The sequence below is a fragment of the Montipora foliosa genome, chromosome 5, assembly GCF_036669935.1.
Source record: "Montipora foliosa isolate CH-2021 chromosome 5, ASM3666993v2, whole genome shotgun sequence".
In the NCBI taxonomy this organism is placed as follows: Eukaryota; Metazoa; Cnidaria; class Anthozoa; order Scleractinia; family Acroporidae; genus Montipora; species Montipora foliosa.
Genome location: NC_090873.1, coordinates 30,091,919 through 30,103,722, shown reverse-complemented (window position 1 = coordinate 30,103,722; position 11,804 = coordinate 30,091,919). Strand labels below are relative to the sequence as shown.

Genomic DNA, 11,804 nt, shown 5'->3' with positions numbered 1-11,804 from the left:
ACCATGGGGCAATGCGTACGTGTCAAAATCCCTACCCATGCAGGCTAGGGTAAGGCTCCAGGGTTCCCAATAAGTTTTGGAGTAGACAGCTTAAATATAAAAGTAGGCGGCGGGAGAAGCGAGTGCCACTTGTTTATAGCAAGTTTATGACCGAAAAGTAGACGGCTCTAAATTTAACCCAATGATTCATTCGCGTGCGCTGTTTTGTTGGGCAAGATAACTTGGGAAATTTTCGAGGTTTTGCATTGGAAAGCGAGCGTTAAAAATAAACCATATGCGCAGTAAATGTACACAAGATACTGAGTTCTAGAATTAAGTTCACCTTGAAGAGGAAACAGTGAACTTCCAGATGATGTAAAAATATTGCTAAAAAGTGATTCAAAACACGTCCTAAGGCTCAACTGAAAATGTAAAGGTAGAATTTTTCGAAGCAGCGCGCGTTAAGCAATCAAGAAAGTTTTTGATCGCTAACTAAACAAAGCGCTTGAAAAATATTTATAACTCAAAATATGCCTTATGCAATTTACAGTTAAGTCTAACCACTCAATGGATAAAAATTGTTTGAAATTTATTCCAATCGCTTTGTTTTCTTGCAGGTATAAGTGCAAAAAAAAGGGAAAAAAAGCCACTGCCGAACAAAATTTCACCACGTGTTTTCTGCTTGTCAAAATACACAAAACCGCAAGATTAATTTAGTTAATTGATCACTATCATGTTTCATGAGAGAACAAACAAGGTCAAATTGTGTACAAAAATGCTCTTTCGAAAACTTTGACTGAAAGATAACTTACACAACACAAGAAAAACAACAGAGAAAATCGCTGGAAGTTTTCTCGCATTTGCAGAATATAAACGCACGATCGGATTGATTTATTTGTTGAGGATACCGATCTTCCGAGGTATACCGAAGGCGAAAATTCCTTCGATTACAAATTTGTTTTAGGAAAAAAAAAACTTGTTATTTGCAAAAAATCCATCGGTTGATCAATATAAAGCTAAATTCGGGAGCTAATCAATGCCCATTATGACGTTAATTGCTACGAAGGCCTTTAATTCTGCGCGGCTTACTCGATGAAAAAAGGGCAATGCGCTCGGGGATTTTAAGAGTTTTTGACAGGCATACCTACTCGTTTCGTTTACCATTAATTCCCATGGATCATCTTCTATGAAAACTAAGAAAAATATTTAATTCATTACGATTATCTAAAACGAAATAAAGAGCAGTAGCTGCCACGAAATCTGGAATTTGAATATTATCGACCTGATCATTCCAGCGAGCTTCATGTTTATCATCGGTCGCTTGGTTTTCACCGTCTTCTTCGTCACTTTTAAAGTCATCTAAATCAAAATTGTTGTCTCTAGTATCCCCTCCTCTTACAGGAAAACCATAAAAGATCCCTTAGATCCCTAGATCCTCCGAATCCGAAAAAAAAAGCATGAATATCCTCATCGTTTGATGCGTAATTGTGCGCATCGGCTGTTGTCTCCGCGTAATTTGATCGCGCGGTCGAAAGGGCAAAAAGCCAGCCCTTGTGAGGTCTCTTATCAGCTGTCAAAATATGCTCACAACACGGCAAATGATTGGTCAATTATCCTACTAAATCTCCATAACAACAGAAAATTTAGATTTCCTAAGGGAGACTGGGTAGAGGCCTAAGATCAACTCCGATCAAGACGCCATTTTGTACGGCCGGTTGAGGCCGGTTTAGGTATTTCAGGGGTCATCGCGCGCGGCCGGTTGAGGCCGGTTTAGGTGTCAATGGGTTAATTAAAGTAGCCGGTTTTTTAGCCGGCTGCCGGCACTTAATGAGAACCCTGGGCTCTCTGAGCCAAATTCCTGTCAAGCTCCCTACTATGAGCGTGACCGACACCACGCGAGCTAATAGCCTGGACCCAAGGTATCCTCTCCTCAATCCCTTCTCAGTTTTATCCAAAACTTGCATAATGTTTTTATATCCACCTGCGCATTGAATATGAGGAAGAAAGGACGACTGCTCTCAGTCTATCCAAAGGTTAGGCAGTGCTGGTGACTGAGCCAAAGTGTTGGCAAAAAGAAGTCTTTTTTAGACATCTAAGTGTATTTTTTTTTTATATTAAATAAACTCCTTTAGTCAGCTGGTACATGGCTTGATAACGTTCATGCACATTGGAGAGCAGATCGGATCAGATCCACAAAACTTGGACCAGATCAATAACAAAATTCAAAAGTAGACACATGAAATCCCTGGGTCACCAGTTAAGGTTACTTCCAACCTTCGCAGGTGTCCAGTCTGGTCCGGTCCAATCTAGGTTTTGCCAAAGGCCGGCTGAGACATGAAGCTTCAAGGGCAGATGTGAAATATTGACATAGGCGGGGGTTAGTCTGGCGTTAGACAGAGTAAAATACGAAGTATGGGTGGTTTAGGCTGGTTAAGGGGTGAAATTCACCGATTATGGGTTAAAATGTTACAGTTGTAGATTTATGTAGGTTATAATAAGCAGTATCTGGCTTAATAAAAAGGTTAAGAATAGACGTATTTGATGTGTTTTAAATTTGATGAAATGGAGAAATAAAAAGCTAAAAATTAGTTTTATTCTTCCACAATTTATGCATGCTTTTTGAAAACCTTACGAAACCTGTTTCCACAACCAATTTTTTTTTTCATTTTTCTCGTAATATAAATCTGAAAGAGTCTCAATCTGCATGCAATCTGGAAATTTATTTGTTAGTGAAATTTTCTCATTTGCTTTCAGGTTGCGCTTCATTTTCTTGCAAGTGTGTTATACATTATATTATTCATCGTGGAATCCCACTAGTAAGTAATTTTATTTGAATTGTAGAAATTATGTACTAGTCAGTTCTCTACAAGTAAGCCAAAACCATATAATTATTTTTTCAGTCAGGGTGATGTAACATATCAAAGATGGCTGAACAATGCAACTTGACCCACCTTTATTTTACCCAAAGGATCATGGGTAACATAACAACCGTGGAATACATTACACTGCTCTCCCCTTAAAGTTGCGAGTCAAGTTTTACAACAAGCTTCTAACTGTATTCCTTAACAAGATCTTCTAGGAAACACTTCTGCAGTACTCGGCATTGTCTTACAATGATCTTCACTTTGAGATTCACTTACAACTGGTTCAGAAATACTGTATACAAGATTCGTGCAGTTGACTTCATCATTATTAACTTGACTTTAGAACCACTTCTGGCACTCTTAACTTCCAACTTGCCTCCATCATTTAGAGGACATTACTAAACAATGAAACAGCGAAACAGAGCACCAAAACACCATGTATGACCCCAATACATTATGCTAACTGAAAAAGTTTCGATTTGAGATTAAATATCGTTTTAGGGCTAATTATTGCGTCTAATCTCAGTCTTAATCTGAATCCTAATCTTAATCTCGATGAATTAGGAGCAGTAATGTTTTAATTAGGCCTAAAACAATATTTAATCTCAAATCCAACCTTTTTCGGTTAGTATTCAATGTACATGGTGGGGTCATACATGCTGTTTTGGTGTTTCGTTTCGCTGTTTCAATGTTTTGGTGTTTCCTGGTTTAGTAATGCCCTCTTTTAGCGCACTATCACATGCATCGTGTGCCTGAAGCAAATGATCAGTGTACACGTACAAACCTTAGGCTAGTTTTGTTATGATCTGTCCTGACCTCATAAGTTCCATGTCCACAAACTTTAACTATGGATCCTGGAATCCATATTTCAGTTTCAGAACTTGCTCTTGTATTTTGAAACCGCTCTTTGTCATTCTTTGCAAAATGGCCTATATCTCTTATATTTCAATTATCCCAATTAAACATCTTCTGCTTCTCTTGTCTATTCTAGAGCTATTATGAACTGGGCTAGATTAGTTTTGATCAAACTTAGTCTCGTTTGTAAACGTGGCTTCATCATCATCATTTGAAGTCTGTTTGATAGACATATCCTTAGCATCCTCAATTACTTGTTTCACCAGTGCTTCTTTAAGAATTCACACTGACCTCTCTGATGGCCGAGAAATGCACCCATCGTGAAATGCACCAGGAGTGTATCACTGGTGAGACTTGCAAGCTTGCAAGCTTCGTATGCCTGCTGACATCCCTATGTCCATGTCCACTGGGCATCTTTTTTAAGAGTTCATGCAGTGAAGCTGGTAGAAGTGATCGAGTGGTAATACTTCAATCATGCCCAGAAAAGATCTCAGTTCACTATTAAACAACATAACTGAAGCAACCCAAACCTCTGCAAAAATGCTAAACCTTAGGCTTAAACATTACCTCAAGCATAGCATTGTAAAGACCTAATGTTTGCAGTAAAGTTAATTGCAGGTTTGTGTTAGCAATGGTGAAACAATGACCTGCAACCCTAACCTGCTGTTTACACCTAGCCCTTCGCAGTTTTGCTACATTTGTATCATTTTGATGACCTTAATTTACACTTTGATGCAGCATGAGTGCAACCACAACGATGACATGATTGCTGATGACATGATGCATGATCGCCAGAAGCTCATTACCTTCATGTGCATTTAACCTTTTTAACCATTATCACTCGGAATCTAGGAAATTGTGTAGATAAAATTAATATTGAATAATAATGGTCTGTATTTGCTAATTGCGTTATTTTGTTTTAGCCCTATTGAACACTGCTTGGATTTTTCAAATCAGAGATTATGGCTGTTTGATATTGCTTTTACCCTGTTTTTCCTGTTTTACTTCTTACTTCGGGTAAGTAGAAGGCTTAGCCCTCAGTTAATTAATAATGTTTAAGTGGTATTTAAAAGGTATACAATCATCCATAATAGTTTTTGCGGTAAGTGTTTATAGTTAGGTTGGATTGTAGAGCTACTTTGTAGATATATGTATGCTGCAATATAAAGTCATTGTCATTATTATTATTATTATTATTATCATTATTCCTGAGCCTGGTGGTTATAGTCCTTGGGAGCAGGTTACAACAAGTCACCACGGGTCCCAGGTCTCTCTTTTCCTTCTTCTATTAAACAGGGAAAGTACTTTCCCGGCTTAGTATCTTTGCTGTTCCCAACAAATTGAATGCTGTTTTCTGGATAACTTCCAACCTCACCTTCACACCGATTTGCCTCATGTACTCCTTAAAGTGGCCTGATACAGCTCCAAGGGCCCCAATAACAACAGGCACTACAATCATCATATGACTTTTCACATTTGCCAGACCTTTGCAATTTCATCTTTCAATAGCTGGTAGTTCTCTACCTTCTTATTAAGTTCCTTATCCTTCACCCTATCATCACCTGGGAGAGCAACATCAATATTATTATCAATTATCATTGTTATTATCATTATTATCATCATCATCATCATCATCATCATATATGGTGCCATCCTGGGAGAAAAAATAGAGGGAGTGTTTTCATGAGTGTGGAAAATTAATTTTTGCCAGACCTTTTTGTAAATGGCTTGGTATGTGCCAGCTTCTTGATGTGGGAGTGTCAATGTCAAGCCCTGTTTAAAGTATTTATTTATTTGCTTCAAGGAAAGACCAGGCTGCTGCAGTAAGTACATTTCAAAGAAAGGGAAGAGCAGCGATATTATTTGGTGGATAGAAAAAGGGTTTACTTAATAAGCTTAGGGTTAGGCTTGACTAAAAGTTGTACTTATCAATTTGTGTTTGAATTTGCTTTGGTTATTAGTTTCTTGCTGCTAATGACAAGCTGATGTTTTGGTTGGAGATGTTGTCCTTGGTTGATTTCCTGACTATTCCAGAAGTCTTTGTTTCCATCTATTTTAGGCAGAACTGGCTGGGTATGGTCATGATATTTTGAGTACAGCATACATTTCTATGATTTACTGGGAAGACTCATGTCGACCTCAGGGAATTTATAAATGACACAGATCTGACTCAGGTTGAGGACGATGACTGCCTTATTTTTCTCATGACAAGGATTATGCTTTTGTTTTCAAGCCTAGGGTTTTCTATAATTATTCTTTTACAAGTCTGTTTTTCTGGCTTTAGTAATCAACATAATACCCCTAAGGCATCTAGGCCCTTTGGTTGACCATGTTATGTGACCTTGTCAAATTATCATAAAAATGGTTGTGGTACAAAATAGATGCCAGAAATGGAAAGAGCATAATGAAATTAGTAAGGATGTCAATTTTGAGGCCACTGCTTGATGTTTAGTAGTGCATGATTTATCTAGCGGTTTGAAAAGTTTGAAAAACTTAAAAGAATAAGGCTGGATGGCAAATCTTGCCAAGCCGCTGTTTTCCAGTGTATAAGTCCCCGACTGATTTAGTATTTTAAGCATTAAAATTGCTGTAAAATCAATTACCTAAATGCCAGTGGCCTCAAAATTGACATTCTTACTAATTTGATCATGCTCAAGTTCCATTTCTGGCATCTGTTTTGTACTGGCAAACATGCCATGACCATTTTTTATGATTGATAATTATGGTTTATGCAAAGGGCCTTTTAAACCCCTTAATTTGCATGGTAACACACACACAAAATTAATATGAAGGAATATAAAAGTAAAAATAAAGGCCGATAACCCCAAAGGATATACATATGTAATTAACACAGGCAAGTGTAGTTACGAAGTAAAGAGATCGATACCGGAATGTGCATATAGATAGTCAGACAAAAATCCTTGTGCTCAGCATGAGTGAAACCCATTAGCTTGTGAACTAGAGAAAGTGTAGAAGCTCTCTCACTGAGCTAATTATAGGTAGTTATTGTAGAATATTAGCTGCAGGCAAATTATTGAAGATTTCTTTCAAAGTTCTTCCAACATTCCAAGTGATTTGTAATGCATTAATAATTATTAAGCCCCCAAATAGTTGTGCTGTACGAAATCTAACCTTCCTGTAACTTCTTCCTTAACACATCTAAACTTTAAGATGTAATACAACTTACGACGTTTTGATGAATTGTGTGGATTTTTTATCATGACAATCTTTTAGGGCTGAGGTTTCTTCGTGCACTGCAGTTTATTAGACTGGCAGATATTTTACAGTACATGGGCATTATAAACTCTAGGTATGTGTACTTTATATCATTGGTTAGGTATCCAATATAGATGCATCCAATGTGAGTAAGGACTGGGCCAGACCTTGTGGATATTATTGTCACAGCCTGAGGCAGGTGTGGGATGCATGGTGGCCTCATGGTTAATTAGTGCGCTTGACTCCTGAGCAAGTGGTCTGGGTTTGGGTCATGGCCAGGGACATTGTGTTGTGTTCTTGGACAAGACACTTTACTCTCATGGTGCCAGTCTCTCCACCCAGGTGTATAAATGGGTACTAGCGAATTTGATGCTGGGGGTAACCCTTTGATGGACTATCATCCCATCCAGGGAGGAGTAGAAATACTCCTAGTTACATGTACTTCATGCTACAGAAACTGGGATAAGATCCGGCCTAAATGGGCCACCTGGCTCGTAAGCAGACTTTACCTTTACCTAGCAGGCAGGTACAAAAGTTGGACCGGATCAACTTGGATTGTTCACCTTGAATCGATGCAAAAAGTGGATAATGCTTCAAAAAATCATGGTAGCCCTAATCTTTATTAACTAAAGCTACAGTACCGCTCAAAAGTAAGTTACCACCTCGCGTCGCGTTTCCTGCGCGACGCGATTCCTGTCGCACGCGACGCGATTCGCGTAGCGCGAGAATAATCGAAGCGTAAATTTCTGGCATATATTAGGAACTAATGTGTTACGCGAAATCGATTGATTTCGCGTATAAATTATCTCTGCAGTTGCGTGAGTAAGCGAAGGCGATTTTTGATTTGTTAAATTGTATGGGAATTGTCTAAATTGCAAACTGCGAATTTGCGAATTGGAGACGACGTTTAAGCTATGTAGTAAACATGCATCTGGTTTACAAGCGTAAATTCCGATGAAAAATAAATTCTTCACATGCGAATAAGCGATGATTTCGTTGAAACATCGACCATTTGGTGGAAAAAATTCGGCGATCGTCTGTGTAAAGTTAATACATGTAAATGCGTGGAGTTGACTTCAAATCGATCCATGCAAGTTTCTTTTCCACATCTTAAATCGATCGTCGATCATGTGTGGGTCTGATTTTCTTCATTTGTTTGGAAATTAGCGATAGACTGAAAGGATGAATTTGCTCACACACGAACATTAACAGCAACAAATAATAATTACACAGAATAAAACTACAATTAACTTTATTCCAAAACATCCTTTCTACATAACAACAATATGATGATTATTTATAGCTACAGTCAGCAGTGCTGTTAGCGTCCACAATCTTAAGTTCGCACTCGATAAGGCATTACTTATCTGAAGCGTTTCATGCTTTGACCATCGGGTTAAAATTTGCGTTTAAAATTTTCACAACGAGTCTCCAAAAGGAAACACAAACCAACGATTATTATTATCTTGAAACGCGTAAATAATACGAGAACTTACTTTCCTTACAAAAGCGCTTGATTCACGGTTTGCCGATCGGCAACGAAGCTTTGTAAACAATGAAATGTTCTCGCAAATTGCCACATATTTACATACGAAGATACTGCAATTTATCATAGGCATATTTTCTTCGAAAATTGGCCTTTCAAACACTTTCCACGGTTAAAATTTGAAACAAAAGGACAATTAAAATCGCGCGTGAGCGTCAAGCCACTGCACTTACAGATTTCTTACCATCGCGCGCGACGCGATTCGCGTAGCGCGCGACGCGATTCCTGTAGCGCGCGACGCGATTTGCGTCGCGCCCGAGAGTGGTAACTTACTTTTGAGCGGTACTGTAACCTTGGTGAAAATTAGGCAAGCATCTGATCAAATACAGGGTTTTCATTTGAGGCTGGAGACAAGGCATTTCGTCCGGATGTTTAACAATAGGTCCGGTACTTTCACCCTATAAATCTTAAGATTGGTTGGCTTCATAAGCTTGTTTGTTTTTCTTTTTGGCCATGGGCTGAAGAAATGCAAGACAATTGTGCAATTACCTCAAACTAACAAGAAGTCATGTTGCCTTATTTTGTATCTTGTGATGTATTACGTAAGCTTGTGTCACATTCTTGCCAGGTGTGATTGCGTCATCTTGTTTTTGCTCTCTGAGTTGTTGTTGTGTAAATCGTTATAAATCTGCTGGATTAGATTGCAGTTTCCATCCTTTTTAAATACGGAATGACATGATATGTTACATTTCTAAACAGAATACTCAACCATTTTCATTCACACAATCAGTTTAGTTTTCTTTTTTTTCTCCAATCTCAAGAATGTAAACAGCATTTCTGTGAGTTTCGGACTTCCTTGAGGGTTTGTTCCCAATGCACTTGCAATTGGTCTTACAGCTGCGGAAAATGACCGTGTTGGGTACTTTCATTATAAAATCTGGTACTTTGAAAAGCCATCGGAAACCCTGCAGATAGTTTTGGTTTATGATACTACAGGGTGTATTCGCTAGGTCCAAGGTGAGCAATCCGTCAGTTGATCTGGTCCGCTTTTTGTACCTGCCACAGCCTGGCTTTGATTTGATTTTTACTGTGCTGAATCTGTGTTTATAATAATTTATAAATTTTATTCTGGTTTATACTCAGTCTGGTTATTACCGGTACATGTATTAGTAATTCCTTTTGACAATGTCAATCAACTGAATGTTTTATCAGTATCACATATATGATTATGTAATTATCTGTTGCATTTCGTCCATGACATACCTCAACATGAATTCTTTAACTAAATTTGCATATTTTACTTTCGTAGTTACTAAAACATATATATGGAACCAGCCAAAACCAACATGACAGTCACGCAACATCACACAGACGGCCGTGTACGCAAATATCACACAAACTGGTCTTATTAAGATATATATTGTGGATGGTTTTGGGTCATTTTGGCTGGTTTTGCTGGTGGTTGTCGGTGGTTTTGGCTGGTTCCATGTTTAACTACCATTTTACTTTATCTGACTGTTAAACATCATGCTGAAGGAACTAATAGCTTGGGAAAGATTCTAATGGTACTTAATACTGTTTCTTTTCTTTAACAGATTAACTGGTAACAATTAACATATTTTTTCGCTCGCAGTAATAGCTTAATATGAAATTAAAGCTTACTTGCTCAAGACTATAAAAATTGCTCATCAAGCTCTTTTTAACTGATGTGAAATTATGCTTACTGTTTAACCGTCTGTAATCAAGTTGTTCTTTTGTTGCTGTTCCCTCCACCTCTGAATTTCTCTTTCACATTGAATTTGCCTGTTTATGCTGACTAGCCCTCTCTCATTCCGCTTGGCGAGCTTCTTCGATACAATTTTGCCTGCTATGTCTGTCTCTGTCCCTCTCCTGACTTCACCATGTTCTTCACTACAATTTTGCCTCTGTTCTCTATCCCTAACTCGCTCCCCTTAGCAATCCTCTTCGCTAGCTCTTTGCCTGTTAATTCTTGCTCTCTGCCCCTTTCTTTCCCTTTGCTCTTCACATAAACCCTGTCATCTGCCTGTTGCATTTTACTCTGACTTTCTGTTGCCTGTTGGCATCATGATAGCTATGGTCTTTGGTTTTTCTCAACATGCATTATACCTTGTGCAAATCAAGCCATACACTCAGGATAATCACTGTAATACTGCTCTTCCTTTAACTCAATGCATGATCTAGCAGGTATTTTTTCTAGTTTTTGAAAACTAGAATTTGTTTTTTGAAATTTCACTTATTTAATGATTATACAGTAATGGTTTGTCCACATCAAATAACTAAAAACATAACCATGATCTCATAGGAAAAGTAATCTATAAAACGGAACTCTAGCTGACTCTTTTAATTGAAAAGCATAGACCGAATGCATAAATGGTGGCCAAAAAAATATTCTTTTGTTTATGTGCTAATTAGACTCACTAGCCTCATTTGCATGTACGAAATCCAAAAGAAATGTTGCTTGAGAGCGAGTCTAGTGAGTCTAATTAGCACATAGACAAAAGAATATTTTTTTGGCCGCCTTTTATGCATTCGGTCTATAAAGTTCCGCAAAATGTCAACCTGTGTTTAGGATCAACAAGGAGTGAAAACATTAATTAGTGGTATGTGGTTGGACAGTAGTTGCAATTTCATTGTAATAATAATAATAATAATAATAATAATAATTCTGGATTCTGCCAGTAACTCAATTGATTTAAAACTCAAAGAAGCTTTTTATATAAATAAGACCAAACCGAAACTTAACAAACAATTGCAGCATTACAACACTTTTCTCACGTTTTAGTTTTCACTTTGATGTTTGGTGTCACCCTGTAAATAGTACCCGCTTTTGTATTATGTAATGTTGTAATAATTTTTTCATCTACCCGCAGACTTTATAACTGTTCACACTTAGGAACTCATTAAACTGATGATGGCATAAGCATGCCGAAACATGTCTTTTAAAAAAGTTGTCTGTTTCTTACAGTATTTATCATACTTGCTACTATTGCGATATGGAAATACTATTATTAGTATATTATTATTATTATTATTATTATTATTATAATTACTATTAATTACTCGATAGTAATTATAATAAGGCTCATTGCACCTTACAATAATTTACGTAATATATAAAAAGGAAGAAAAATAAAACCCAAACCCATGAACAAGAAAAACAAAAATTCATCAAACATGAAGAATTAAGGAAATGTTTTCCTATTATAAAGAGATGATTAAGTTTCAGTGTGGACTTCAAACAGCTGACAGTCTGCGCTTTCTTAATGTCACTTTCAAGAAGTATTTGATTTGGAAAATATGCATTGAATTCCAACCCATAAAGTACAAAGTTGAAACCAAAGTAACCAAATGAATGCAGTCATACTTGTGTCCTGTATGGTTAA

At 37.4% G+C, this 11,804-nt stretch overlaps 1 protein-coding gene across 6 annotated transcripts in view; it reads left to right on the top strand.

The window, feature by feature from the left end:
• Positions 1 to 11,804, top strand: part of LOC138003907 (calcium-activated potassium channel subunit alpha-1-like) — a 63,443-nt gene that overhangs the window by 4,595 nt on the left and 47,044 nt on the right. For 4 of the 6 annotated variants that reach the window (XM_068850216.1, XM_068850214.1, XM_068850215.1 and 1 more), the window contains exons 2-5: positions 2,734 to 2,795; positions 4,622 to 4,715; positions 5,660 to 5,771; positions 6,933 to 7,008. In XM_068850216.1, the coding sequence (XP_068706317.1) occupies positions 2,734 to 2,795; positions 4,622 to 4,715; positions 5,660 to 5,771; positions 6,933 to 7,008 (344 nt within the window). Of the gene's footprint in view, positions 1 to 1,777; positions 1,899 to 1,937; positions 2,013 to 2,733; positions 2,796 to 4,621; positions 4,716 to 5,659; positions 5,772 to 6,932; positions 7,009 to 11,804 lie in introns of those variants that run through there. The other 2 variants (XM_068850219.1, XM_068850218.1) reach the window with 2 other exon arrangements.